Source organism: Venturia canescens, chromosome 8, assembly GCF_019457755.1.
Source record: "Venturia canescens isolate UGA chromosome 8, ASM1945775v1, whole genome shotgun sequence".
NCBI classification, from domain to species: domain Eukaryota; kingdom Metazoa; phylum Arthropoda; class Insecta; order Hymenoptera; family Ichneumonidae; genus Venturia; species Venturia canescens.
The window spans coordinates 21,210,289-21,237,763 of record NC_057428.1 but is presented as its reverse complement, the minus strand read 5'-3'; the positions used below and the strand labels follow the sequence as shown (position 1 = coordinate 21,237,763).

At 36.8% G+C, this 27,475-nt stretch overlaps 6 protein-coding genes and 1 long non-coding RNA gene across 9 annotated transcripts; 4 read left to right on the top strand and 3 right to left on the bottom strand.

Moving 5' to 3' along the window:
• Positions 1 to 32: 32 nt before the first annotated feature.
• On the bottom strand, positions 33 to 1,055 carry LOC122415208 (uncharacterized). The gene is made up of 2 exons (XR_006261882.1): positions 718 to 1,055; positions 33 to 267 (listed from the first exon to the last, which is right to left on the bottom strand). It is a non-coding gene; the product is annotated as an uncharacterized lncRNA (long non-coding RNA).
• Positions 1,056 to 2,302: 1,247 nt separating this feature from the next.
• Positions 2,303 to 9,157, top strand: lolal (lola like). Of its 2 annotated transcripts, XM_043427195.1 has the most exons (6): positions 2,303 to 2,345; positions 3,355 to 3,452; positions 4,386 to 4,789; positions 4,884 to 5,079; positions 5,167 to 5,346; positions 5,675 to 9,157. In XM_043427195.1, exons 3-6 carry the CDS (start codon positions 4,415 to 4,417, stop codon positions 5,950 to 5,952), a joined length of 1,029 nt encoding a protein of 342 aa, XP_043283130.1. In that variant the 5' UTR covers positions 2,303 to 2,345; positions 3,355 to 3,452; positions 4,386 to 4,414; the 3' UTR covers positions 5,953 to 9,157. The 2 variants fall into 2 exon arrangements, with proteins under 2 accessions (XP_043283130.1, XP_043283129.1); XM_043427194.1 differs by having other exon boundaries at positions 4,884 to 5,346.
• Positions 9,158 to 10,233: 1,076 nt separating this feature from the next.
• Positions 10,234 to 15,198, bottom strand: LOC122415199 (ankyrin repeat and protein kinase domain-containing protein 1-like). Of its 2 annotated transcripts, none has more exons than XM_043427189.1 (5): positions 14,927 to 15,198; positions 13,273 to 13,616; positions 12,410 to 12,650; positions 12,036 to 12,279; positions 10,234 to 11,626 (listed from the first exon to the last, which is right to left on the bottom strand). In XM_043427189.1, the coding sequence occupies exons 1-5, from the start codon at positions 14,951 to 14,953 to the stop codon at positions 11,073 to 11,075; spliced, it is 1,410 nt and encodes a 469-aa protein (XP_043283124.1). In that variant the 5' UTR covers positions 14,954 to 15,198; the 3' UTR covers positions 10,234 to 11,072. The 2 variants fall into 2 exon arrangements, with proteins under 2 accessions (XP_043283124.1, XP_043283125.1); XM_043427190.1 differs by lacking the exon at positions 14,927 to 15,198 and adding an exon at positions 13,840 to 14,461.
• Positions 15,199 to 16,382: 1,184 nt separating this feature from the next.
• Positions 16,383 to 19,263, top strand: LOC122415200 (NADH-ubiquinone oxidoreductase 49 kDa subunit-like). Its single transcript, XM_043427191.1, has 4 exons — positions 16,383 to 16,723; positions 17,527 to 17,948; positions 18,040 to 18,511; positions 18,722 to 19,263. Exons 1-4 carry the CDS (start codon positions 16,623 to 16,625, stop codon positions 19,125 to 19,127), a joined length of 1,401 nt encoding a protein of 466 aa, XP_043283126.1. The 5' UTR covers positions 16,383 to 16,622; the 3' UTR covers positions 19,128 to 19,263.
• A 286-nt stretch (positions 19,264 to 19,549) lies between these two features.
• Mrgn1 (Mahogunin ring finger 1) lies at positions 19,550 to 24,235 on the top strand. Its single transcript, XM_043427181.1, has 10 exons — positions 19,550 to 19,647; positions 19,858 to 20,363; positions 20,508 to 20,626; positions 20,726 to 20,994; positions 21,214 to 21,355; positions 21,515 to 21,718; positions 21,862 to 22,101; positions 22,306 to 22,466; positions 22,618 to 22,888; positions 23,351 to 24,235. Exons 2-10 carry the CDS (start codon positions 20,276 to 20,278, stop codon positions 23,522 to 23,524), a joined length of 1,668 nt encoding a protein of 555 aa, XP_043283116.1. The 5' UTR covers positions 19,550 to 19,647; positions 19,858 to 20,275; the 3' UTR covers positions 23,525 to 24,235.
• Positions 24,236 to 24,241: 6 nt separating this feature from the next.
• On the bottom strand, positions 24,242 to 25,877 carry RpL10 (ribosomal protein L10). Its single transcript, XM_043427199.1, has 4 exons — positions 25,761 to 25,877; positions 25,580 to 25,610; positions 24,919 to 25,224; positions 24,242 to 24,650 (listed from the first exon to the last, which is right to left on the bottom strand). Exons 2-4 carry the CDS (start codon positions 25,600 to 25,602, stop codon positions 24,320 to 24,322), a joined length of 660 nt encoding a protein of 219 aa, XP_043283134.1. The 5' UTR covers positions 25,603 to 25,610; positions 25,761 to 25,877; the 3' UTR covers positions 24,242 to 24,319.
• A 75-nt stretch (positions 25,878 to 25,952) lies between these two features.
• Positions 25,953 to 27,474, top strand: MED9 (mediator complex subunit 9). The gene is made up of 3 exons (XM_043427200.1): positions 25,953 to 26,218; positions 26,799 to 26,904; positions 27,147 to 27,474. The coding sequence occupies exons 1-3, from the start codon at positions 26,106 to 26,108 to the stop codon at positions 27,285 to 27,287; spliced, it is 360 nt and encodes a 119-aa protein (XP_043283135.1). The 5' UTR covers positions 25,953 to 26,105; the 3' UTR covers positions 27,288 to 27,474.
• The last annotated feature ends 1 nt before the right edge of the window (position 27,475 follows it).

Genomic DNA, 27,475 nt, shown 5'->3' with positions numbered 1-27,475 from the left:
ACTTAGCGTAGAAAAGACTGTGAAGCTTTATATATCTGCAGAAATAATGTATTTAGCATATTTGTAAAACAATAATAACAATCAAAAGGAAAAGAATTCATTCAGTCCTGGAATGTTCAGGAACAAAGCATCTTGCAGTCTTGCCCCGGAAACTGGACCAATTTTATCGCCAAACCAATTGTTACGTGAGTAAACTCATTGTTGCAGGTAGTAGAACCTTGCAATTGAAAAGGAACAACAAGCCGAATACTACAAGCATGAAAACATCTGATTATCGTATAGGATCTTTTCCATCTCATTCATTCTTCGTTGATAAAATTTAACAAAAATCGTGTCGAGATACAATGCTAAATTTTCTAGTATCGATACTGTTCCAATAGTACCAATTTTAACGCTTATTTCTGATCGGAACAAAAGACCAATTATCAAATCTGGAGATTGAACGATGACATTCTTCAGATCACACAAAGTTTGTTTTTTATTTCTAATGCCATCTCAAAAACTGACCCAGTCAAAATGTTATTTCCCAATTTTTATTTGTGATAGAAATCTTGTGGTTAAATGAATTGTTTCAAAATTTTGTAATTTGAAGTGCTACATGACGTTGTACTTCAACATCGTCTTGTAAATATCAATTGCGACCTTGTAATTGAACATGAAAACAGTTTGCTAATCGATTACTGTTAAACGAATTTTTTTTTGTTAACAAAAGGATACGGATGAAATTTCGTTCCCACTTTTCCACCATGTAAAGTTCGGTTACTAGAGTATATCGAAAATACCAATACCGCAAAAGCGATAACCCACTTCGCATTGGATTCATGATGTTTCAATCCCAATCTTTATCAAATATTTATTTTGGAATTAACGTTGGAGTTGTAGATTTCTGGTTTTATTTTGTAGCTGCTTTTTTATACGTTTCAACTAATAAAATTATTGTTATTATTATAGTATTAGATAGGAATTAAAGATTGAAAAACGTGTGTCAAGAAATGAATAGTAGGTATCCATCCTACGTAGGTCTTTGGTGCGTCACTGCGTCAGCTGGAACTATATAGTCGGTAAAATAGAGTGTTTTTTAACCTAATGGTTTTTGGGGGAATTTCCCTCCCAAAAACTGTATTATGGAGTTTCTGAATTTTTTTCTGATACGCCCCCTTCAAAGATTTTCTTTTTCACAATTCATTTCATCTTAGCCTCTTCATGTTTTGCCAAGAATTATTCTTGTATTTTATAATAACGGTATTCTTTGAACGGCAGACCGGCTTGATTTTATGGCGCCAATATCCCCCTCCACAGAGTAATATCCATTTTAATGGTCAAATGGGATACTCGACAACGACGACAACGCAAAAACGACGAGTGCGAGTTTCCGTATTTTCCCGTTTTCATTCAAGAAACGGGCATGCATGGAAAAAATAATTTTTTTTTTTTTAATTTAAGACTCTGTTCCCGTATTATTCCGTTGATTGAAAATATGTTTTTAAACATGAGAGAAAAAACGTGAATGAATTTACCGACTGAACGCCTTCCGACATTTCGCCTTTTATTATTACGCTATACCAAAAATAATTCCATAACGTTAATAAACTAACCAAACCCAGAACCCAATGAAACAAGAAACATGATTGGTTCCTAACGGAGAAATGGTGTGTTGAAGAAATTTCATCATTTATGATAGGATAGTCAAACCCGGCTAAAAAGAAATAATAGGTCACGTAATATAGACGTGATCGGTAACGACAATGAAAATCTCACGATTTAAAATTGAGCATATGGAAATGAAACTTTTCTATCGAAGTATTTTAGACGTTATTATGGAAGCCATTTCTCTAGCTCAATAAGAAGACGAATACAATTTTTCTATATTATTTCCGTGACAGAGAGGATGAGTAATGAAAAAATGTCAATAAATCGTATTCGATTAACATTGTATGTTTATTTATCAATATAGGAATAAAAATCAATAGAGTCTATGAGAAAAAAAGTAAAAACCAATACGAAATAAAGAATTTAATGTTTTCTCTAAAAAAATGTGAAAATTTAAACGCTTTAGCAGGAAAAGGTTTCGCTAGTGTCCCTCTATCGGATCTACCCTCCTCCCTCCATGCGCTCGCCCCCAGAAGCGACGGCGGCTACCCCCACGCCTTTCTTTCCAGCTCCCCTAGCTAGTGCAAATCTCGGCTGATGCATGTTTTCTTGAGAAATTCTTCCTGAAAAACGACGCGACAATCAACTTATTTGTTATCGAGTGTGAAACGCCCGTGAGTGAAAAAATAATTGAACGGAGGAAAGGATCGTACATCGAAGTATATCAATGATAGACGGTGTTGGGTGACGCATCGGTAAGTTTAACGTAAAGAAATGGAAGAGAGAAAGGAGAAAAAAGGATAAGAATAAATTGTTGAAAAGTTTGCGGTCAAGGCGGTCCCGGGAAGGGTGATGGCCCCTCGATGCCGACAGCGTCTCACAAAGATCTCCGCATTTTTTGGCCTAGGCGAGGTCTCGTAGTACTGTAAGAACACGCGCGTCCCCGACTTTTGTTTGGCTAACCTGTCTTCTCGAGTACACGGTTATTTTTCGTGCACGTGATTTCTCACCGCGTAGACGCTGCCTCTCTTCGTTTAATGTACACACATTGCGCGTTGCACACACGCGTTCCTCAACATCGTGGAGGATCTTTTTTTTCTCTCTTTTTTCCTCCTCTTTCTCTTTCTTTCCGCCGCACACGATCGTGTTTGTAACCGTGAGTTTCTTCGTTTCACAATTCGTGTTATTGTATGTACACCGCTCGTCGCTATTACCGTCGTGAATTTTCGTTTTTTCCTCCATTTGGACCGGGACGCTCCGACCTTTTTCTCCCTTTTTTTTTAACTAATATTTTATATAGATCGTATTCAGTCGCGCGTCGTAGACTCTCGGGGGGCCGACAACAAAGTTTTTACTTTTTTTTTCTTTTCGTTTCGCCAACTCGTACCCCCGTGCGTTCACGGACCTAAGCGTTCGATTAAACGGCTTAGACCAATGTTTGTTGCTTAAATGTGAACTTTTTCGAGCGTCTGACAGCCATATTGTAAATTTCCTTAAGAACGCTCGGCCGAACGACAATTAGGTATTTTCTGTCTCACTTTTTAAATCCACTCCACACTTTTTTTTTACATTTTTAATACACTTTTTACCTATTTTTAAATCGATATCTCTTCGAATCCCGAGTTTTTTTTTTCCAGTGTTATTATTCATCCCGTTTAGTATCGCACGTTTTTTTCACGTTTTTCTTCGTTTTTGAGGACTCTACTTTTGAACTGTTATTTTTTTTCTCCCTCTTCCATGTGTTTTTTTTTTCTTTTTTTCTAGAACAAGCAGACTCTTCTGACCCTCTGCATTGTAATTGGCTTCACGAGACGAGAGTTTACTGTTGGATTTTTCGTTTACTGATTGGACAATTCTGAAAGGTATTTGAAATTTGTGATTCAAGTTATTCATAGAGTCTGCTTTTTTCTCAAGTAATTTGTATTTTTTTGCATTGGTTGGGAAATCGGTGACCGAATCACATTTGTTATGGATTTTTAGATGTTGTATCACCTCTGGCTCCAAAATACAATCAATTCAATGAAACTCGTACAGTCGTTTCAGCCCGCACTCAAAAATTTATCCAGTCTAGTTAAAATCGTTACTCGGTACAACTTTTGAATAAACACAATCGTACTTTCATTGTAAGTGATATTTATGAACGAATAAGTGGCAGAGCCAACATTTTTTTTATTTTTCCAAAGATTTCAATCATTTTAACCTATGGCTCTTCGGATGTTTATCTTTACCTCACAATTGCATTTTCTATAAACTTTTGAGTCTGAATAAACGAAGGCAACTATTCAGAATCCATGAACCTAAATGAATGAAAATGTATACAAAGGTTTTTAAGTTTTTTTACTGTATCGTTTCGAAAAAGCAAATTCATTGAGTCTAGGATCGAAGATGTGATAAATCGGTAACCCAAACGCTTGAATCAATTTACAGCAGCAAAAGTTATTGACTCATTTCTGAATTTTATTTCAGAATTGAGGATTTGACAGAGTTGATAAAGAAATATTAGTAAAAATGAACTCGTATTGCAGATCTCAATATTTTTACTTGTATTACAAGAACTTTGTCGTATCTGAATTACATAGTATCAGTAATTATTTTTGAGTTTTACCCAGAACTTTGAAGTCGATAATCAAAAATCAAAGATCATTATGTTTGATCATCTATTCAAACTTTGTGCCAAGCTTGAAAAATATTGCAAGACTTTTTCATTTGATAAAAAATCAGATGATTTGTGAGCTGCAATAATGAACAAAATTATTGTTACAATCTGTAAAATGAGAATTTCTGATCGTTTGCAGAGCAACAATCGATTGTCAATAAAATTAACATGGAAACGGGAAGTACCTTGCCCGCTGCAGGCAATTATCCCGGTGGCGTACGACAACAATTCTGTGTATCATGGAATTCTCATCAGTCCAACATGCACAGCGCCTTTCCAAAGCTGCTGAGTTCCGAACAATTCGTTGATGTGACGCTCGCGTGCGACGGTGGCTCTATAAAATGCCACAAAGTCGTACTGTCCGCGTGTAGCGATTACCTCGAGCGTCTACTACTGGACATCCCGTGCACTCATCCGATCATATTTTTGAGAGACATGCGAATGTGGGAACTCCAGGCATTGGTCGAATTCATGTACCGTGGTGAAGTCTATGTCGAACAACAACAACTTGAGAAACTCATGCAGGCTGCGGATGCACTGCAAGTGAGTGATAACAATGATTTGAAATTTAACGAGCCATTCTGAAAGGTCTTTTTGTCATTGTGCAAATTTGTTTTTTCTATTGTGCGTACTCCAGGTTCGCGGACTGTCGAGCCAGGGTCGAGATACCATCCAGAGTGAGAACGTTTCTCAGCAAAATTCTTCAAGTGCACCAACTTCACCGCCGTTATCCTCAAAGCCTGCTTCATCAAACTACAAGCTCGAAGAAACAGCCAGTTTGAATGCAAGCAATTCCAGTTTTATAGATGATACTACTTCCGCTGTGTCACCCGGTATGGAAAATCCTTCGGCTCAATCAACCCCTTCCGGTGATTCGCAATCAAGCAATTCGTCAAACTTTGTCAATATCGAACATACAGAAGCGTTGCAACATTTGGAAAAAGCATTGAGCGCTTGCGAGGCTACTTTAACCGAGACCCAAGGCATGGTCAAAATGGAACCCGATGAACAATTCACTCAAGATATCAAACCTTATTCCATCAGTATGGTGCAGCCAGGCAGTATGTGCAGTCCTAGCAGTCCCTTCCCAGCTATCGAAGGTAAACCAACATTTTTATTCTCATATCAAACGCAGATTTGAAGATTCGAAAAAATGTTTGGATGACTAATTCCAATTCTGCTTTTTCTTCATGTTGCTGCAACATTCATCGTCTGTAAACTTTCGGGTCTTCGATACAAGATTCTAGTATGAAATTTTTAAGATATGAAAATTCTCCAGTCTTCTTTGTTTCACGACGATGAAAAAATTTGGGAAACTTCGTCCGGAGCCCGCAAAATATTCAACAAACGAATTCTTGTATTGACGCAAACAATCATAGCGTAAAAGTGATGAAAAAAAATCTCACACTGTTTGAATTTGTACAACAGGATACCAGAGGCGTCAGCGACGTTCGGAGCACGAATTGAAGCAGGCATCGGATTTGGTAGCGCGCGGAATGACGTTCCAAGTAGCATCGGAAAAATACAAGATACCGATAAGTACGATTCGTTTTTACATGGCACGAAAAGGAATATTGCAAAGGCGAAAAAGGGGTCGTGGCACGAGTCAACACGGTGTAAACAGTCAACCTGGTAGCCCGGCTAGCCCGCCGTACCACATGATGAATTATCGTCTGCCTGAGAGTCTCAACTCGAGCCTACAGTAGTGTAACACAAAAGAGGATTGATGAATATCGACACAGTCCGGAGGTATAATTAGTTGAAAGTCGAAACATAAAAGATCGACTACTTACGTTATAGAACCGTTCGGTCCGAATAACTTCCCCTACGTCGATTGATTTCACCCACGGAATCGATGAATTTTATGCCCGATCGTTAAAAAGGAAAAAAAATTGAAACAGTAAAACTAAATAATAGCATACAGGAAGTGTAAAATGTTAGGCCGTTGAACGCGCGTCGCATCACGTCGCGAGAATAATACCTAGTAACGGAGCAATCCTTGAGCTAACCACGCTTGCTAATTAACTGAGTGCGTTAGAGTCGCAGTATTAGTAACGAGACAGTTTCACCTCGAAAATATTATAAATAATGTATAAAAAAAAACGAAGAAAAATCAATTGTTTAAACATACACAATCCGAAACACGCAGGTAGATCGATTCCCCTGCCGCACTTTATTCCACACGGGGACGGTTGCGATAAAAAATTTACTTTTTCGTTTTTTTTTGTTTGTAAGACGATCCGTTGAGATATTTGATGACTAGTAAACTCGCGACCCCCATATGAGTGAAACCCCGATACAATTCCCATTGTTTTATTACAATTCTGATCAAGATCCACGAGTCAGATAAGTTTTGATTTATCGTGGAGTCCAAGTTCCGTAATCGTTTGTCACAATATACGGATATTTTTATAGACTTAATCAAGAGCGAGGGGTAGCAAGAAACTTTGCTACGCTCGGCATAAATGTTGAATGAAATTTTTGTTGAGCCGTGTAATTTACGCGCTAGAAGAACCGGCTTCAATTAATTCGAAGTTCCAGCCTCCGAGGGTCTTCGGTAAACCAAAAGATAAACGGAAAAACGAAATAATAATCATCATGACGTAAATTGTTTTATGCTATTTCCATGTTAGTGTATAAAAATGAATAACAATGGAATGCTTAGGGAACGAGAGGGGGCAAGGGGAGAGAGAGAGAGAGAGGGAGGGAGGGAGAGTGAGTTTGAAAAAGGAAAAAACGAATAAGAGAGAAATATCTGGTTTCGTATTGTGAAAAAAGAATGAATAAAAAAATAGAACAAATCTTGATACAATGAGATAAAGATGAACGTTGCAAAAGTTTTGTGCGAATACCGTGAACACCGGTTATACGAATCATTGAAACATTCGGTAATGTATAGCCATTGTTAAATAGCGCTCAGATGAAGTCATATTTTTCCATGCAACGCAATACTTGTATCATAATTATTTACAGTAAAAAAGAAAATGAAATTGATTACAAAATGAGACAGACGATAAAGAGCGTGTGCCGTTAGGATAGATTAGTCTCTACGAAAGAACAAAACAAAAGAAAAACGTAAACAGTAACGAAATCACCGATTTGTGATTCGGTCGTGTGTTAAGCCAGACGAGTCAAACTCCCAAATTACGACGGTCTAATTCATTCTTCTTGTATGTTGAATCACTGTCTTTGTACGCGCAATTGTGTCAGTCTCGTTCTACCGAGCGTTCTCTATCCGAGATGAGTTTTAACCAGATTTATTAAGCTAGTATTTCTGAACCAATGAAAAATGAAAGAAAACAGAAAGAGAAGATGAGAAAATAACAAAAAAAAAAAAAAAAACATAATAATTAGTTATCTAGCGATCGTGGGCGAGCGTTCTCTTCGTAAACTTAAATTCGTGGACCGTAGGGAGGGCTCCACTGTGCTCGCCATTGCCTCGGCATATATGTTTTAAGAATTAAGGAAAATGATGATAAGAAAAAAATACAATCCTCAGCTCCCTTGTACGACGAGCCATTCGAGTTACGAGATTTGCAAGTACAAGCGAAGGCTCTAGAAGTCTATTACGTGTCGTTAGCTATTCATTCATAATTAGTTGGCCACTCCGAGGCGAATCATACACATATTTAATTTAATTATCACCGCGGGCGTCGTCCTGAGATTGACGTCTTTAATTTGTAGATTAATATTTGGCAAAACCGAGCTAAATTCAGTACGGTCGTTCGAACAATCGAAGAAAAATGTTAACCCTCGTACAGTTTTAAGTATCAGGGGCCGATATGTTTTCTCGTATTGCAACTCGATGACTCGCACTTATTTAACCCCATGCCAGCCCCCCGCCCCATCCCTTCCCCCACTAGTGATTTATTCATACGACGATCGGGATGTAACGGATCGCAGATCAACTGTTGCTTCAATCTTTTTGAACAAGAAGAATTCGGTATTCCAAAATATTTTTCCGATTATGACACACTCCATTATTGATCTCCAAACGATCAATAACTTTATATTTTATCGTAATTCCGCAAAAAGAGCAATCTCAAAAATGATCAAACAATCAAGCCTACGAAACTATTGAAAATGCATTTTTATTTAAAAACTCAATTATGAAATACGAATACATATATTTTCCTAGAATCACATTTTGTTTGTATTTACGTGTTGAAAAATAAAATATAATAACTTGAGCCTTTTTTGATTTTGCTCTTCACAGCGGAGGCTTTTTGACGAGTTAAACAAGTAAATTCCCCTGGGTACAATTTACTCGAAACTGCCCATTGCTTTTTTATTTGTATTGTTAATTTTTTTCCTTTTAGATCAAATTTACACTGATTCAAGGGTCAGTCGATGTATTTACAATGCACAGTTTAACCATGCCTTCGTGTTAGTTCGATCGTGCGCGCTCGTTCATGCCAATAGTCGTAAACCTGTTAAGCTGATGAACGAAAGGGAGAGAGAGAAAGAGAGAGAGAGAGAGAGAGAGAAAACCAAATCGATCAAGTATTCCATACAGACAGACATTACAAACAGAAACTCATGACAGATCTAAATGATAGGAGAAAAAACTAGCAGTTTGATCGTCACCATTCATTCGTATAATAAAAATCACCCATGCAGCCATCGACATTCAAATAATAAGTTCCACATCAAAACTTCGTTAAGCTTCCTTAGAGATTCAAGTATTTTCGTTTGATCGATAAAAACAACAGCAACAAAACAAAAAGATACGTCGTGTTTTAAGGATATATTACTTTTAATTTTAAGGGCATGTAAAATGTGTTTAGCGATCATGCTTCTTATTAGTGATTTAGGACAGCGCTATACAATAATTATCATAACTACAATTAAAGAACATAAGGCATTTACTAAGTGCAGAGTATTTCTTAATAAAAGTAATTCTGAAATCAATCATTTCAATTGTCCCAACTCACGATATTCCTTAATAAATTTATTTAAGCTCTTTTTACAGTGCGGATGTTTTCGTCGAAGATTTTTCAATTTAAGGCATCGTGAAGCTTGTCCAGACCGAAGATCTTCGTTTGAATAAGTCATTCTTAAATCCGACGAAATATTTTTAGTTAATATAACTCTAAAAACTAACATTTGATTCAACAAATTGTCAGAAATTGAACAATTTTTCTTCCATTACACGAATCTATTTTTTTAATGGATTGTTTCCCAAAACTTTTCGGTTATTTACGTATAATATTGAATTTCTACGGAAATCAATACAGCTCCCTATGAATCGAAATTCTAACGCATTGCGAATGAACAGTTTCTCGAATGTTGCTCGATAAATGGAAAAAAAGAATTCTGATAAGTCGTAGAAGGCCCATAAAATTCTAACGGATTATGCAGAATCGAGGAATTCCTTTCAAGCGAGAAAAGAAAACGACGCCACAGTTGGTGGAATTATTATCACGCTCTCAACGTCAGGGCTGACCGTGCCCTATTACTGGCCATATGCAAAAAATCTGCATAACGTCAGTTTCAAATAATCAAGGTGAAGCCTAACAGAATTTTTTTTGTGAGTAATTCATGTTCAATTGATTTATCCGGCTTCAGGGCCGTAAAAATGTATTTACTCCCCACAGTTAAATTTTTGTTTCTGTTTTCTTTTTTTTTTTCAATTTAATAATATTTCTTCATATTTATGGGTAGTTTTTTGTGTAAAATGTGAATGACGCTAAAAAGTAGACCACGCAAATGATGAAAGGTCAAATTTCGACACCGAGTCGGTGAACTGCCAAAAGTGACGTAAGCATCGCTATTGAGATAGCTATTTCTAGAATGGGAAAGCTTAGATCATTGCCGTTTCGCGGTTCAAGACTGTAGCGAAAAGCGTAGCTTCGTATACGAGCCATTTTTTTTTAAGAGCTCCGAGCTGTCGATATGCTTCGTAAGCATCGTCAATTATCGAACGAATTTGTACAATCAACTGATCGAAGAGCTAAGATGATCAGGAAATTCAATCAAGTCCATTATTCATGTGCAGTAAACGCGTTTATTTTCCACGCAATTTTACAATATTTATTGTATTCGTATATAAAGATACAAAATTATATACTCTCATGAGAAAAAGAAAATACTTAGAATCGCACACTGCAAATGTTGAGTATAATGATGTTCCTTGAGATCGCACAATTCGATTGATAACACGTTAGGACAAACCTATAATACTATAATATCGCAGCGAATTTTTTAAACTTGATCCTTCGATGATTTTTGGCACGAAGACATTGCCCCTCGTATGAATTCACCGTGGCGACATGCAATTCAACACATTTTACTGGGGACATTGCAAAAAGAATATCAACATGGAACCTTGGCATCGTGGGTGTTTGAAAATTTCGTAGGCTCACTTCCTTCGAGATGTTTTGTCTGCGGAGACTCGAGGTAATTGTTTTCCCAACTTGGAGAGCTCAGATTTTTGAAATAGTTCATAATCATCGAAATTATCTAACAAAAATTTTCATCTTTTCCAGCAGTCTTCCTATTTCGTTAGGATTAAAATATCAAATCAATGTATATTGGAGCAAACCGTTCGCAAGAAGACGAGAGTGTGAGACTATCGATGAATTGGGCAAATCGTCACAAGCTGCCTGCTGCTTCAATCTGGATATTGGAATAATTCACCAAACACGAAATAGCTCGTTGATTTTCATCGAAAAAATTCAACAAATTTATAAGTCTGACTCAGCAGATTATCATTCTTTTCCGAAAAGAAGAGAAGTAATCTTCTAAAGCTTTTGCCAAATGAAGACGCGATTTTGATCGGATAAGTACTTGGCAAATATTGAAGGAGTATAAAAACTGCTTTTAATTAATACAAATCATACAAAAGGTATCGATGCAACGTCTGTGGAAGCTGGAGGATTTTCACAATATTTGGTAATTTGGTGCCACACAATTTTCGGACTCTGAGTCTCGCCTGGTGGGTCAGAGGCAATGGAGTTCTGGCGGCTTCCATGACCAGAGCTCTTTGAGCATCGGTCAAGCTACTGGATCTTTTGATCATACAAGGATCAAAGCTTTCAGCGGCTTCGAGGAGAGTCCTTAATAAAATTGGTTTGCCTGCAGTATTTTGGAGAGAATTTAAAATACCGTGAGGGTCTCTGAATTGAGTTTTTATGACGACTCTCGCGCCGTATTTTAACAGCAGAGCGACTATTTCGACCGATGGATTCACATTGGAAGCGACGTATTCGGCAAGCACGGGTCGTAGGGCCGGACCTTCGTCACTTCGAATCACCAGGTTCGGATCAGCTCCACGCTCCAATAACATACACAGAATTTGTAATCTGTTGGGAATGTTGTCTGCGCAGGCAACGTGTAACGGAGAGCCGATTATTGGAGATGTAGCATTCACATCAGCACCTGGAACAATGACGAAAACCATGAGAAAATTCAACGAAGAAAATGTTTCCGAGCCACCGATGCATCACACCTTCGAGGACTGTATCAAGCAAGAGGAGAACCATTGCATTGTCATTTTTTGAGGCAGCCCACGAATAAATACTAGTTCATTGGTGAGGGAAAAATTCTATCACAATTAAGATACTTCAAGGATTTCTTAGCAAACATAAAAGAAAAAAAATTCTCCTATGAACGATAGAAAATCAACAGGAAACATTATAGTATAGAAGCCACATTTTTCATAGAGAAATATAAGTACGCAATTGGATGAAAGAGATTCCAAGATGTATCGATGTGTCTTATTTTATAATGATACATAACAAGTGTGTTATTGTTTTATATGTTACAGATTCGAGCCAGATGTCATTACCTGATTGCAAAAGCATCTCAATGATCGACAGGTCACCCTTCAATATAGCCAAATCCAATGCCGTTGGTTTTTGGTAGTCGGGGCCAAGGTCCAATCGTGCTCCCTGCTTCAACAAAAGATTGATGACCGTTGGATCACCGCCGAGTATCGCGTAATGAAGTACTGTTCGATAGTCGTGTCTGGCATCGGCCATCGCATTGACGTTAGCTCCGTAATTCAATAGGAGAAGCACCGACGATATTCCCTGGAATTTTTAAAAAGCAAATATTCTAAGATTTTTTCTTCTATTGATTTTAGGTAAGTTCACGGAATTGAACTTACCGAACTTTCAAAATACATTTTGTGCATAAGCAAATAAATAATTAAAGTCGTACTTGTGGCAAACGAGCTGCTTTCATGAGAGGCGTTAAGCCAGCTCGGTCTCTCGTATTTGGTTGGGCACCGAATGTTAATAGCAGTTCCATGCATTCAAGATCCAACGGTGATACCAAGTTTATCTCAGATCCAAAGAAATATCTTTTATTTGGGTTCGCGCCAGCTTCCAGTAGAAGTTTTGCCACTTCTATGTGCCGATTCCGTAATGCCAGTCTCAAGGGTTCGTCGCACAACATCGTTCTGTTATCCCAAACGATATACAAACCATATGTATAATCACTCTCTTCATTAGATAATATTGAACGTTTTAATGATCTTGGATCTTGTAAAAGCTTCACTGTGACATTTACTAATGTTAAGTTTCTGAAAAACCTCATCTTTCGCCAAGAGATCATTCATAAGTGAATTACGAGATTCCTCGTTTTGACTTTGTCACATGCTCTCAGACTCTCAGAATATTCGTGATTACACAACCTTCGAATCAAATTTCCAAAAGATTCATCAATCTTCAATTGTATTCACTTAGAAGCCTCATATCGATTCCAAATTGTACACAAATAACAAGAACTTGAAATAATTAACGAAAAAAATGCTTTTCTTAAGAAGTCTAGATGCAGGTCAGTTCAGCAGATTGCTCGACAAATCCGCTCTATTTGATGTATCGAAGTGTCATCAGTTGTTAACTTGAGTCAAACTAAAATCATATAATTTGGCATTGACGAAAGCAAACTTTTTATTTAAAAAAACGACGTCGAGCCTCACAACGCCAAGCAATTATAATTGAGTTTTATGTTTTTTTCAAAGGTGATTATTGGATGACAAACGCGAAAGCCCAATATTTCTCGATTAATATTCGACCAACCTGGGGAATAATTCATCCGTATCCTGACGATGATCCACCTTCGCGCCATATTTAAGGAGAAGCTTCACCAGTTCCAGATATCCATGTTCAGCGGCTAAATGTAACGCGGAATAGCCGCACTCGTCAGTAGCATCGATGTCTGCACCACGAACGAGAAGGAGTTGAGCTGCGTCCGTATACTTTTGCCAAACGGCGTAATGGAGCGGTCTTAGACCCTGTGTCACCGCGTCGTTCGGTTTGGCCCCGCAGGCAAGCAGAATTCGTATCTCGTCCAGGGGCTGCATTCGAATTATCGAATCCGCTAGCTCTCGCTGCAAGGGATTGGCGATGCACTCGGCCGGCATCTGAAATTTCACAAATTTCATTAAATTTCTACAGGGAATGAAAATAATTTTTCATTACTGTTTTGTTATTTGATAATTGTTCGTTTCATAAGGAACGTTTGAATTTTCATTATTAAGCAGGTCTTTGAAGACTTTTTCGATGCTTGATTCTTGATTTTCATATTTCAAAGTGTGTGGAACGTTCGAGAACGAGGCTCACGTCCCGAAGTCAAAGGCGACCTACCCCAATCCCGGAAATACTCTCTCGTACGCTCTAAAATACGCTTGACCTTGAATCGCGTTTTCACTTGATTTTCTAATTTCGTTGTATTGTGCGGAATTCTTTTTTTTCAATCTTATTTACTCTTCGAGCTCCATTTCTCGAACGCATCGGACATACACTTTGATTTTTCGAGCCTCCTGAATCTACTCTACGAATTCATTCCTGTCAAACAGAAAATTTCTGCAAAGCCAAAGGAAACTAAATGCTTAGAAAATTTTTAATTAGAAGTAGCTCGATGGTTTCTTGATCACAAAACTCGGCGTCTTAGTTTCAAAAATAATCACGAGTCATGCTTCGGAACTTTTGCCAAAGCTTTAAGGTACGGCGCAGTTTCCAAGTGGCGTTGCAAAAAATAACGAATAAAGAGGCTTCTAATAACGTCGATGGATCAGTCGAGTCCCCATTTCAATTTATTTAAACAACCACGATTCTTTTACGTCCTTCGTTTCCTCGAGCGTTTCACAGTTTAAGACAAAACTCGACGTTTCATATTGTCAAAATATTTTGAAATAAGCAATGTAACACAACAGTGTGTAAGATCGAGTGATTAACCAAAATTATTGATTTATTTCTCCATTGTTATTTCAAAATCGTGCTAAATGATGATCAATCATTATTTCAAGATGTAAAAAATATTTTTAAATATTAACAATTGAAGATTTATTATTTTCAAGTAAACAGAAGGAATGATTCCGACAGAAAATCACGAGGAAACAAATATAATTTCATGAAAATGTTTTTATTTCAATCTTCATTGAAAGTCATTCCTTATAATTGACATTTCCGATTAAAAAAAATGTTGAGCTTTCTAAAAGATATGCAGTTTCGAATGCTCAAAAAATGTATTGTTTATTCTCGACTGTTGCAGGAAAAAACATTGATGGGAATTGTTGGTGAAAAAGCGGAAGTCGTAAGGGAAAGGTCGATTGGCATAGAATGTTCGAAAATGGGCTATATTCGTAGTTCGAAGAGTGTAAATCGAGAGACACAAATAAAAAAATGTGTGGGTGTTTTGACTGGATTTGATCGTATGTTATTGTTTACTTACGTCGAAGATGGTTCGATGCTCCAACATGTAGAAGACTTCTTATAGACTGAGTTCTTCTTCGAAAGCTCGGTCCTATTTAAAGCATTGAACGTCGAATAGTCCAAAAATAACACAAAGAGATCGCGGCGTGAAGAAGAAGAAGACGACGACGATGAAGACGAAGACGAAGAAGAAGGGAGAGGAGAAAAACCAAGAAGAGTTGCGCACCGAGTGTGTGTCCCTCGCCGAAATACAACTGCGCAACATTCGCTCGGACATGAACTTGCACGACATACGCCGCATGTACACGCGCTCTTCCCTTTATACACAAATTTCCAAAGTTAAGATTAACGCGTGTGCAAAACGTCAAAGAAGCGCGCGCAAGGTCTTTCACCGCTGCGACACGCGCGATCTAATGATGACACGCGATTTCTCTCTGTGCGCTCGTTTTTATTCATTATTTATTACTCCTTCCATCCCATTAGCGTTTTAAACATTCTTAAACAATGTTTAGGAGCTTGAGGACACGAGTCATGAATGACGAGGAAAAATGAGCAATGTTAATCAAACGATGATTTATTTCATTCCATTGAACACGTTTATTGTTTACAAATTGATGGTCCGTGTCGCTACAAGTTTATTGACAATGTATTGGAAAAATCCAGAATTTGTTGAGGTTATAAAATAAGTTATTATTTGGACTAGGAAGAAATTTTGAATCCCAACTCGACTTTTTTTTCATTCATTTTTTTGTAAGGAAATAATAAAACTGAATAATATGCGTTCTTGTTATTAGCACCTGCTTTTTTATATTTCTACTCCAATAAAAGCGGATGATGTGCGCGAAAAATCGATAGAGTGGGATTCGCACATATACATAAATAACTAACAATGAAATGTTATCAGAAAGAAAAGATATATATATATAAAGAAACAACACGTGTTGGCGCAGGTAATAAAACCGATCGTATGTGTGTTGCGACCAAGTCGTTCTGTAGCGAGCACAAAGGAAAATCACAAAGATCCGTTTATATGCTTTCAAAAAACTGCTTACCGATACGTGAACCAGTATCCTTAAATATATAATACATTTTGTGGGCAGACACCGAAAAGCACCGATGAGTAGTCGGTTTTTACATACAGTCATCTACGACGACAATGATAAATTAAGCGAAGTGGATTTGTATCAGCATTGAAATGCCCAAAATTCCGTAAATTAGTAAAAAACTCTAGTTTTTTTGAATTTCGGTATAAGAAGTAGCTTAAATTACCCAGGCAATAATGCAGCGGTGGTTATGAATAGATAGTTTTGTTTTAAATTAAGATCTACAGAGATGTTGCAGATAATCCGCGTTTAAATTGAAATTTCCGGCGAAAGTGTACTTTCATTGGTCAATAGATCAATGCAAAACGAGTCAAGAATTGAAACTGAACAAACTGAGCCATCAGCTATTTCCCTTTTGTCCAGTTGAATGGATCAAGTTAGACTTCAAAATAGAAGTAGAATTGCACAATAATATAAAATATTTTGTAATAAATCAGTCTTCAATAACTTTGTTCTTCATATACTGAATGAATATTGAAGAGGTCAAATAAAATGCGACAATTGCGCAGTTCTAATTCCGTGTGTTCCATCGTCTGAAGTTTTTGTCTGTCGACACGACGCAAGGGTACGACGAATTGGTCCGGTCCGTGTTATCCGTGGCCGTGGTGAACCATGGCTACTGGTGTGTTGAGAACGATTTTACGCAAATCCACCGGATTTTCGAATGACGGGAAGATTTTATTGCAGAATGGAGCTCCTATACATTTTGCAAAGTAAGACATTGTGTTGTTTTCATTTGTTTCGACATTTGATTATTTTATTAGTTATGTAATGATTTATTGGTTAACCTCTACGTCTTTGCTCTTACGTTGGCGTATACCACAACATTACAAAGCGAGCCATTGTCGTTCGTATGTTTTTCTCAACAGATTTTATCACCACGTTATTAAACGTAAAAAAAAATCCAAGTAACATTATTACTATTCATTCTACACGATTTTTCAACAAGGAATTAGTGTCATTAGCCGAGTTGAAAGGCCCAGTACACTTAAAGATTGACAAAAAAAATCGGTTTCCTTCTCTTTTGCTGACATTGTTAGCTTATTGTCACAAATGGCTCTAAAGAGAAATATCAATGCTGTCATTCTGAAACATCAACTCTCACTCGGTAGTTTTTATCAGATTGAAATTGTTAAAAATTCCCAATAGACTACTTTTATTCCATTTCCTCAAATTTGGAAATACTCTACTGGGTTTGAACAATCTGATTTAATTGTTTTTTTTTAATTTAGAAGATCTGAAAGGAACTCAGTTCAGGTTAAATCATGAAATTTATGAATTTATGAAAGTACATTACGATACATGTGACTTAAGTTGTCTATTATTGCACGGCGTGAAGTTAACTAAACACCGTTCATATAATAGAATAACTTACTCCACAAATATCACATAATGTTTTATAGCCCGTGTTTTATGTCGTACAGTGCTATAATATAGATTTAAAAAATTTAGTATCATTGTCAATAAATTGACTGAAGCAGTATTCAATAATGATTGTTCCTAAAAAAAATTTCAGCCAAAAACGAACAGCGACCAGATGGTATCCAGACCTGGAATACCTCAAGACGTTACAAGGTCCTGTTCTCTATCCCGCAGACGGTGTGAGATGGACCGTTCCACCGATACACTATCCTCAAGAAGTTGAGAAGAATGTAAAGAACATAAAGATCAATTTTGGACCGCAACATCCAGCGGCTCATGGTGTATTGCGTTTGGTATTGGAATTAGAAGGAGAAATTGTACTGTCTGCAGACCCTCATATTGGTCTCTTGCATCGAGGGACTGAGAAGCTCATTGAATACAAAACCTATATGCAAGCTCTCCCATACTTTGATCGTCTTGATTACGTATCCATGATGTGCAACGAGCAGTGTTTTTCATTGGCTATCGAGAAGCTTCTCAACATTCAAGTACCACTTCGAGCGAAATACATTCGTAGTTAGTAGCTCTTTTCCATAATCTGCTGTCAATTATTTAATTTAACGCAATCCTATAACTTTTTATTCAATGCAAATATTTGAAAAAACAGCTCTTTTTGGTGAAATAACTCGAATCCTGAATCACATAATGGGAATTGGAACGCACGCACTGGACGTTGGTGCGATGACCCCTTTTTTCTGGCTATTTGAGGAGCGTGAAAAACTTATGGAGTTTTACGAACGCGTTAGCGGTGCTCGGATGCACGCGGCGTATATTCGTCCAGGTGGTGTGGCCCTCGACCTCCCCCTCGGATTGATGGATGATATACACGAATGGGCATCGAAATATTCCGAGCGACTTGACGAGGTTGAGGACATTCTTACGGAGAACCGAATCTGGAAACATCGTACAGTTAACATTGGAACAATCTCATCCGAAGATGCTTTAAATTGGGGCTTCAGTGGAGTGATGCTCCGTGGTTCAGGCATCAAATGGGATATAAGAAAAACTGCACCTTACGATGCCTATGATCTCGTTGATTTCGATGTACCTATCGGAATAAACGGAGATTGTTATGATCGGTAAAAAAAATCACAAATTGATAAAAATATTCTAGGGCACGAATGGATAAGATATAATTCATCATTTTTACTCAAATTTATCATAAATACAAATGAAATTATGATTGGAGTAGTTTTACAAAAAAATAGAAATTAACAGCAGCCATATTCACAAAATTTGTCATGCTGTTTGAGCAATAAATAAAAACTTCTCTTCTGTTTGATTGCCAGGTATCTATGCCGCATGGAAGAAATGCGTCAATCGCTGCGTATCATAAATCAGTGCCTGGATAAAATGCCACCTGGAGAAATAAAGACTGACGATGCAAAAGTCACACCACCCAGTCGACACGAGATGAAAACGAGCATGGAAGCATTGATCCATCACTTCAAGCTTTTCAGTCAGGGTTTCCAAGTGCCACCTGGTTCAACGTACACCGCGATCGAAGCTCCGAAAGGTGAATTTGGAGTATATCTTGTAAGCGATGGAAGCAGCAAACCTTATCGATGCAAAATCAAGGCACCTGGTTTTCCTCATCTTTCTGCGTTGCAACAAATGGGTCCTGGACACTTCCTTGCTGACGTAGTCGCAATTATCGGTACACTCGACGTCGTATTTGGCGAGATCGACCGATAAAAAGAAAGCTCCTCGTGTATCTAGTGTCGATTGTTAATGTATATTTAGCTTCGAAAATCTTGTATATTATAATATAGCGATAGGATTCAATGTAATACGATAACTTTGTGGGAACAAAGGAAATCCTACCGTAATATCCAACAAGTAATTTATTTCACGACCTGTTTCATATTTATACAATTTTTGATTTATTATGTGCATGAATCATTTCAATTAGGTATCAAGCATTCAAAGATCAACAACTGAAATTCATTCCTCTGTAATCTCCAATTCAGTAAATTAAAAAATGTATGATTATTCCTTTTTAATATGGTTGCAAGATTTCAAACTCTTCATTCGCGTATCAAGGGAGAAGGATTGAGAAAGTCCTGCCGCATTCTCATATATGTGCACATACTCAAATTGTCAGTTTTCGCTTGTGTATAGAGGAGAACGTGGTATATAGAAAAAGGAGAACAGAAGTAGGAAGGTTCCACGGAGGTTCCACACGACTATAATCACGAGCTTCCGTAATTTCTACGTGAGTTTGAATTGTGTTACGGAACGTATTGAGAAGCTCGTTTGTCCTGTTGAAAAATATTAAACCTCCGGTTCACTGGAACCGGCGCATTCACGTGATTTTTTCGAGTTGGACTCTCAATCGATATTTTCTTATTTCATTTTTTAATTCCATCTGTCGTACACTTGAAATTTTCATTGTCGTAATTTTTCTCGTTAAATATTTTATTAGATTTCCCAGCTGTCAAATCGAGAATCTCAAGCATCTCAAGGGATCGAATTGTTCCGGTGCAAAACTTTGGAGAAATAAGAGTGACATTTTCAACTCTGACGCGGAAATCTCTCTGGCGGCCATGGAATCGAGATAGAAGGCTGGTTCCCCCACTTGAGTTCTTTATGGCCTTCGGCTGTACATCCAAACGTTTCCTATCTAGCTCTGTTGATAAACTAAAAAAAATACTCCAGTCCGTCATCAGGACGTTAATCATAACATCTGTTTTTATACTTTTTTGGAGTGAAAATCGAATTATTGTTAAATTCAATCATCGTCGTCGTCAAATTGATTCTCGGTCGATTTCAGTTATCCCAGTGAAGTGATATATAATAAAAGAGAAATATAAAAGTTGTGACATTTTGCTGAAATTGTGACAATGGGCGCACTAACCAGTAGACAAAACGCTGGTGTCGAGGAAGTTGACATCGTTTCGAACCATGCTTACAAATATCCACCACGATGTGGTTTGTATAAATTTTGAACAATACGCATCGATTAAACCTGTTTTTTTATCTAACCTCAATTTTGGAGGACATGTCAAACTCAAATTTAATCGTCATGAATTTAAAAGCAAGACGATAAATTGATATGATTTTGGGTTTATGCAGGGAGCTACTTTGGCAGTCATTTTATAATGGGAGGCGAGAGGTTCGATACACCACAGCCTGAAGCATATCTCTTTGGTGAAAATACAGATCTCAATTTTTTGGGTAGTCGTCCGACGCCTGTAAGTGCTTAAAAAAAAAACAAATTTTAATGGTAAAAACTCTTTCGTTTCTGTGAAGTTGCGTTCGAATTGAAAAGAGGATAAATCTTTATTTTTTAGTTTCCTTATCCACCGCCTCAAGCAAATGATCCAACAAAAACACTAAAAAGTTTGGTCAACATACGTAAAGAATCATTGAGACTGTGTAGGAGCGTTGATCAAACGTCCACATCATCTCAACCTCACAATGATATTACTTCTTATGTGGATGGAGACACAGATAAAAAACCAACAAGATTTAATATAGAATTCACATTTGACTGCGATGTCAGATGTGCCATTACCATTTATTATTTTTGTACCGAGGAAGTCACCACCAAAGGAGTCACGTGAGTTTTTTTTTTACTTTCTCTATTTGTCAATTATAATTTAGAGATAGAATGAATACTTGGAATTCAAAATCTGAAAAAATCGTTCTTTGACATTTAAGTTTTAAGATATATCAAAAAAACGTTCATGAAAATTGAAACAACATGTATTAACTCATTATTCATTTTGTTTCCTCATAAATGTCCGGTCAACACTAATTTTAGTTAATTTGTTTACAGATATCTTCCACGTGATCCTTCCATGAATTCAGAGACATTCCATTATAAGAAAGGAGCTAACCAACAGTTCTGCCAGTCTTCTCATATATTTGATCCAACCCTTTTCAACGAGGAAGATTTGGTGTACAATCCAGACAGAGAAGTTGGTGTTTTATTGACCATTTTAAATGATTTAAAAGAAAATTTATTCTTTTCTAATCTTTTTTCAATTCAGTACGTTGAAATAGTGTTTATTACTTTTCACTTGAATTTTTTTTTCCACTGATTCTCTAAAGACAATTGATCAAAATTTATTTTGCAGATAATACCAATTGCAATCCATTGTGTTGCGGAAGAAGGCTCTGAGGAGCCTAAGCAATCTCACACAACAATAGCAGTCGTTGAAAAACAAACCGACGGTTCGTTTCTTTTGAAAGCTCTTAAACAAAAACTTTACGTTGATGGACTTTGCTATTTGCTGCAAGAAATATACGGCATTGAGAACAAGAACACGGAAAATGCTAAGGTACATCAAAATTGAAAACGACAGTATTTAGAACGAAAATGTTCGAACCTTATAGGTAGCTTTGCTCAAACATGGCTAGAAAAAAATCTTTGAATTTTTCTTCATTTTTGAGAAATGCTGCATCATTTTTTTATCGTAAGCAGCAGGGTACTGACGAGGACACCGAAGACAATGGCTCCGAATGCGTGATTTGCATGTGCGACGTTCGAGACACACTGATTCTTCCATGCAGGCATTTATGCCTGTGCAACGGATGTGCCGATTCTTTGAGATATCAAGCAAATAATTGTCCAATTTGCCGTGCCCCGTTCAGAGCTCTTTTGCAGATAAAGGCACTACAAAAAGCGACTGGCGCTGTCATCACGAATCCACCATTACCAGAGGTGAAAGCATATAAAATCCAATAATTGTATAAAAAATTTCAAAACCGGCATCAGTCGGTGATTAAACATAGATTTTAAGTCTGAACTTACTCAAAGAATCAACAGGAAGGAGATAAATTCTTGAAAGCGAAACATTCACTGAGAAGTACGCAATTCTATCTTTAATCGAAATCCGATAAAATAATTAAATTTTCACACTTTCAGGGAAGTTCAGAAAATATACCAGCAGGCTACGAGGCTGTATCGCTGATAGAAGCTTTGAACGGACCTTGCACTCCGCGAGCTGCTGTTCTTCCCCCAGAATCACCAGATACTCCGGATACAGACACAGCCAGTGCTATTCAAGCCGTAGAAGCATTGAACAGGTGAGCATTATGATTCGTATTATACGTAAAGAAAGAATAACGTTTTTATATTTTTCTTATTACATCAGAAAAGCAATCTTGCTTCCATAAACCCTTTGTCACTTTTTGTTACAAAATTCTTCTATTTCCCAATGTGTAATATTTTTCTTAGATCGGCTGAGAGGACTCCAGTTTCAAAACATTCATCGATCAAGGACAGCGACATAACTGCTCGTTCGAGTAGCACTCCTTGTCCAACACCCGAATTTCGTATGTCAGTTTTATTGGCTCGTGATGAGAATGGGGCTTCCCAGAAAGATCTCCATGGTCGCTCACCCGGTATGAGAGCCAAAACCTCCGGTCATCAACGTGATAAGAGTAATCTTCGTACACGCGATACTTTGCGACTAGTTAATGAAAAACAACCAGCTTCTCTCTACGAGGTAGAGTAAATTCTTATTGAGGAAGTTTCTTGTTATAATATCCAACAATTTTGGTACTGAATATAATAATAAAAAGTAATGCTATACATAAGTTTCTTCTGAAATACCAAATTTTGAATTCTTCAACGAAAAACATGTGCATAATGCGCGATCCAATAAAATCATGGCTAAACAACATGTGGATTATGGTACATTTTCACTAATTATAGCTTCTGTGCAGTGAATTTAATTGAAATATCTGGGTAAAGAATTATAATATAGTGGGATATTTCTTTCAATTTAAGGGCAACGCTGTGATTACACAATATGCATTTATCCCTACTAAAGAAAACATCATCTTTATAATAAAACGAAATGATTGTTCTAAAATATGTAAAGAAATATGTAGAGCTTGTGGAATTGACACGAATTTTTTTCAAAGTCGAAAAAAAGTTTAAGAAGTTAACTTTCACTTTTTTCCAGGGAAACGGACGAGACGATGACAGCGAGGCTGAGAAACTGTCCCCATTGTTGGATGCCGCGACGAATACCGAGGCGTTAGATTCTCATCGTAACAATTGCGACGTTGATAACGACGACGATTTGCCGAATATCGATAGCATGAGCGCAGCGGAAATAATCTGTCATTCTCACTGACGACGGCGCGTAAATGTGTACACAAATCTTATGTCCGAATCACGATTTGTCACAAACGTCATGGATAATCAACCTGATTAGATACCATGGAAAAAAAAGAGGATATCGCTGGGGGAAAACTCATTGAATGAAAAAAGAAGTTATTGAATATTGAGAATTGTAATATATGTGCATACTTCACTGACAAACAAATGTGATTTACGCGTGAATCCATGACAAAGGGAAAATCTTCAAATTAAATCACGGAATTTGCCAATTAGTATTTCTATATTCCAATATTTTAGTCTATCTCCGTGAATTTTTCAATGCTGAGAGTAAATATTTCGAGACTCTTAAGCCGTTATTTGTATTGTAGCTTTACGAATATGTTTTATGAATAATATTAGAACATTACCTAATAATAATAATTAGCGCTCATGAAATGTACATAAACAGGATGTGGTTATTAAGCTGTTAAAATATTTCTAATAAAATTAACGACAAACATTGTTCGTCTTTTATAATTCAAAGATTTTCCAAGTAATTGGAGGTTTGTGCTGTTGCATTGGCGGAACAATGGTTGCAATTCTTGACAAAAAAAAAAAATTCACGACTCTCGTAAGGCTCTATACGTACGTCGATATGTATATCGTTTTATATTCAAAACTGTACCACTTATAAATTGTATATGGAAAAAAAGAAATATGACGTATAAAATAGTAATTACTCAAACATGGATGCGGGGTTTTTGTCTTTTTTTTTATTGAATACCAAGATTTACAAAAGATTTTCTATTGTAGACCGATAGTATTCAGTTTAGACAGATGCCAAATACTCCTTGAACTTCTTCCATTTGGCAAGAGGTCCATGCTCCGGCAGATACTTGACGTTGCAACCGTCAGGTTCCAGACGACCCGAATTTTTGAGATCTTGATATTCGGCGCGTTCGTATTTCGTGAATCCCCATTTCTTCGAAACGTAAATTTTTTGACGTCCTGGGAACTTGAATTTGGCACGACGGAGAGCCTCGATTACCGCAGCCTTGTGACGGTCCGAAGAACGAACGCTCATGATCGGCTGGCCGATACGAACTCTAGCTACCGTTCCCTGGGGCTTTCCGAACGCTCCTCTCATTCCAGTCTGGAGCCTGCAATTGAGTTATACAAATATCTCATTATTCTCATAAAAAATGATAATATCCGAGTTAATCTTTTGGTTCTAATGGGGGCAAAGTAAAGTATCTACATTTAAAGTTAATTTTATTTTTGGATGTTGTAAATACTTTAGGGGTTTCGCTATGACCAACAGTTAAAAAGTTTAGACCATAGTACAATTTCTATGGAAAAAGTTACGAGTTTGATTTTTTTTAGAATTTTTCAAAACTGCTTGGAAAATATTGGAAATGACGTTGTTACCTATCAGCTCCAGCGCACGACAACATTTTGTTGATTCTTATAATGTGGAAAGGATGAAGCCTCATGCGAATGTGGAATTGATCTTTTCCAGCGTTCTTCACCATGTATTTGTTGCAACAAATACGTCCAGCCTCTAGGGCTTCGGAGCTCAGTTGTTCATACTCGTCTGATACAAGATGGACACACAGAGGAAAATCCTCTACGCAAGCCTTCTTTTTGCCAAGATCGAAAATACGAATTTTCGGATCAGGAACACCACGACAAAATCGTGACTTTGGGTACGGCTTGTTTTTGCAGTAACGGTAACTGAAAACAAATCAATCAAATATGTTTAGTTTTAGCTAGTTGATGCTAGTTAAAAACTCGATTCTCAATGTTGGAATTCACTTATACTTTTCTAATGGCTTGGAACTTCGATATTTTATGTAGTAAGAGAATGGATCGTTATTATGGTAAAGTGAAAATCTTTTAAAACCCTAAGAAAACAAATGCATAGATTTGATCAGTATTTTACGATCTATTATGAAGAAATTCGATATTTTGAAAAACGAAGAAAAAAATTTTAGTGTAAATAATCGTTCGATTGCACAAATTCATGTAATTTATGGAACGAGAAAAACTTAAGGTTAAAGGTTGGTAAAAAAGCGTGATGTCGACTTACCACCTAGCTGGACGTCGGCCCATCTTGATGCCTAAAAAAACAAAAATATTCACCAATTCAAAAAAAATATTGTGAACCACTTAAACAGCGAAAGGTATCAATAACAGTAGAACAATTGTGAACGATTTTTATAGCGAGATTATTGTTAATAGAATGGATTAAAATTTTTGCTCAAACGTACCGATGTCTCACGAGCGTTACGATGGAAAAGGAAGATAGTCACGGACTGAATAAGCTTGAAGATAGCTTCGAACGGAGTATCGAAGCGATGCTGGTCAATGTCGATGTATCGATCGTCGATATAACAATAAATAAGCTTCACATTTTGGTCACCATGTTGTCTAGCGGTACCTACTTCCGCTTTTCATGTTGTTATTTTCCGCCCGCCATCTTAGAATTTGTGAAATGTACTAACTGATTTTTATCTACAATAGAAAATATTACAGTTACAAGTTTTGTACATTGGAATTATTATATCTTTGTGAAAGACATGTCATGAATATTTTTTGTCAAGTGAGTTCGTATCATGGAAGTTGTCGAATTGCCAGAAGAAACTGTCACTCCCCCACGAAACAACCAGTTCACGGTTGATGATCTTGACGTCGAAATACTCCCGTTGATTTACGAGATTATAAGAAGGTTAGTTTTTTAAAGCTATTAATTTTTACATTTTCAACTTTTGTTCTGGGGTCCTGTGAATTTTTGTTCATCACCTATCTGCAGTATGTTTTTGAAATTTGAAAGATTTGGTGAGATTGAGACTTCAAAAGCATTCAAATAGGTTATTTCAATGCTCTGATAATGTAAGATAAACATTTGTGAGGTTTTTACAATTATAATATTCAAAGTATGTTAATAAATCCTTACAGTTTATAAAACGAAAAGGGATTTCACGATTCTGAATTTTTTCATTCAACATCATTTGAGTAAAGAACATAACCTCAATCGAACGCTCGATAGTGACACGACTTTGTTCGCGTTTAGAGCTCAGGAATAAAGTAATATGCTTTCGTAACATTTCCCAACTTCTATTATTAGTCAATGTGCGCACGTTGAATTATCACCTTTTAACGATCCCGATAAGATTTCTCAAATTTCTTATATTCAATAGGGTTTCAAATGATGGTTTGGAAATAGTCATGATTAATTGATATATTTATTCTTAATGATACCAAAGTGAATAGTGTGGTGAACAATGTTGTGTTTATTTTGTTACTAGTGTGGAAAAAGACCCTCACGACACATCACAGAAGGCTAAAGAGTCTCAGGACACCAGTCATAAAATTTTAGAATTGCAGAAAAAACTGGACTCAGTGAGGTCACAGGTAACTACAATTCACTGATAAAAGCCATATCTATTTTTTAAATAATGGATTTTTTATTTCATTTTTATTTTCTTAGATAGTACGTAAAGATGAAAAAGAAGGAACCCTATCAAAGAATTAGCTCTGTCATGAATTTCACAGTTGAGTCAGAGTTGTTAGCACATAAAATTCTAACAGAGTACAGTATTTAGGGTACATCCAATAGATAAATGTAAAAACGTGATTTTTCGTATGAATTTTAGATTAAACGATTGCCAGGAATCGAATTCAGCAAGGAAGATCAGCTCCAAAAATTAGAAACTCTGAGGAAGCAGTTGAGATTAAAACGCGAGCTATTGCTCAAATATCGTAACACATGTACTTTTGAAATACCAAAAGTTTAGTCTGAATTATTATTACGATAAAATTCAATTCTTAACATTTTTCCATTTGTGTGATAAATTTATGAAAATTAATAAGTCGTGAGGGAATTAAATCTTTGTCGCGATGGTGTTGAGGTTTTTGATGCGTTATCTTGCAAATAACGAGAATCTTGTAAATAAATTGGCACAATCAAAGCCTATGAGACGAG

Excerpts from the sequence above, each read along its gene's own strand:
- lolal (XM_043427194.1), top strand. The coding sequence starts at position 4,415 with ATGGAAACGGGAAGTACCTTGCCCGCTGCAGGCAATTATCCCGGTGGC. Across the intron at positions 4,790-4,883 it reads AGGCTGCGGATGCACTGCAA|GTTCGCGGACTGTCGAGCCA; the intron begins GTGAGTGATAAC and ends TGCGTACTCCAG. Across the intron at positions 5,347-5,674 it reads TCCCTTCCCAGCTATCGAAG|GATACCAGAGGCGTCAGCGA; the intron begins GTAAACCAACAT and ends TTTGTACAACAG.
- LOC122415199 (XM_043427189.1), bottom strand. The coding sequence starts at position 14,953 with ATGTTGGAGCATCGAACCATCTTCGAC. Across the intron at positions 13,617-14,926 it reads AGCATCGAACCATCTTCGAC|ATGCCGGCCGAGTGCATCGC; the intron begins GTAAGTAAACAA and ends GTGAAATTTCAG. Across the intron at positions 11,627-12,035 it reads TGAGATGCTTTTGCAATCAG|GTGCTGATGTGAATGCTACA; the intron begins GTAATGACATCT and ends TCATTGTTCCAG.
- LOC122415200 (XM_043427191.1), top strand. The coding sequence starts at position 16,623 with ATGGCTACTGGTGTGTTGAGAACGATTTTACGCAAATCCACCGGATTT. Across the intron at positions 17,949-18,039 it reads TCGAGCGAAATACATTCGTA|CTCTTTTTGGTGAAATAACT; the intron begins GTTAGTAGCTCT and ends TTGAAAAAACAG. Across the intron at positions 18,512-18,721 it reads AACGGAGATTGTTATGATCG|GTATCTATGCCGCATGGAAG; the intron begins GTAAAAAAAATC and ends TTTGATTGCCAG.
- Mrgn1 (XM_043427181.1), top strand. The coding sequence starts at position 20,276 with ATGGGCGCACTAACCAGTAGACAAAACGCTGGTGTCGAGGAAGTTGAC. Across the intron at positions 20,627-20,725 it reads TGGGTAGTCGTCCGACGCCT|TTTCCTTATCCACCGCCTCA; the intron begins GTAAGTGCTTAA and ends TTTATTTTTTAG. Across the intron at positions 21,356-21,514 it reads TGTACAATCCAGACAGAGAA|ATAATACCAATTGCAATCCA; the intron begins GTTGGTGTTTTA and ends TTTATTTTGCAG.
- RpL10 (XM_043427199.1), bottom strand. The coding sequence starts at position 25,602 with ATGGGCCGACGTCCAGCTAGGTG. Across the intron at positions 25,225-25,579 it reads GGCCGACGTCCAGCTAGGTG|TTACCGTTACTGCAAAAACA; the intron begins GTAAGTCGACAT and ends ATTTGTTTTCAG. Across the intron at positions 24,651-24,918 it reads TCGTGCGCTGGAGCTGATAG|GCTCCAGACTGGAATGAGAG; the intron begins GTAACAACGTCA and ends ACTCAATTGCAG.
- MED9 (XM_043427200.1), top strand. The coding sequence starts at position 26,106 with ATGGAAGTTGTCGAATTGCCAGAAGAAACTGTCACTCCCCCACGAAAC. Across the intron at positions 26,219-26,798 it reads ATTTACGAGATTATAAGAAG|TGTGGAAAAAGACCCTCACG; the intron begins GTTAGTTTTTTA and ends TTTTGTTACTAG. Across the intron at positions 26,905-27,146 it reads TGGACTCAGTGAGGTCACAG|ATTAAACGATTGCCAGGAAT; the intron begins GTAACTACAATT and ends TATGAATTTTAG.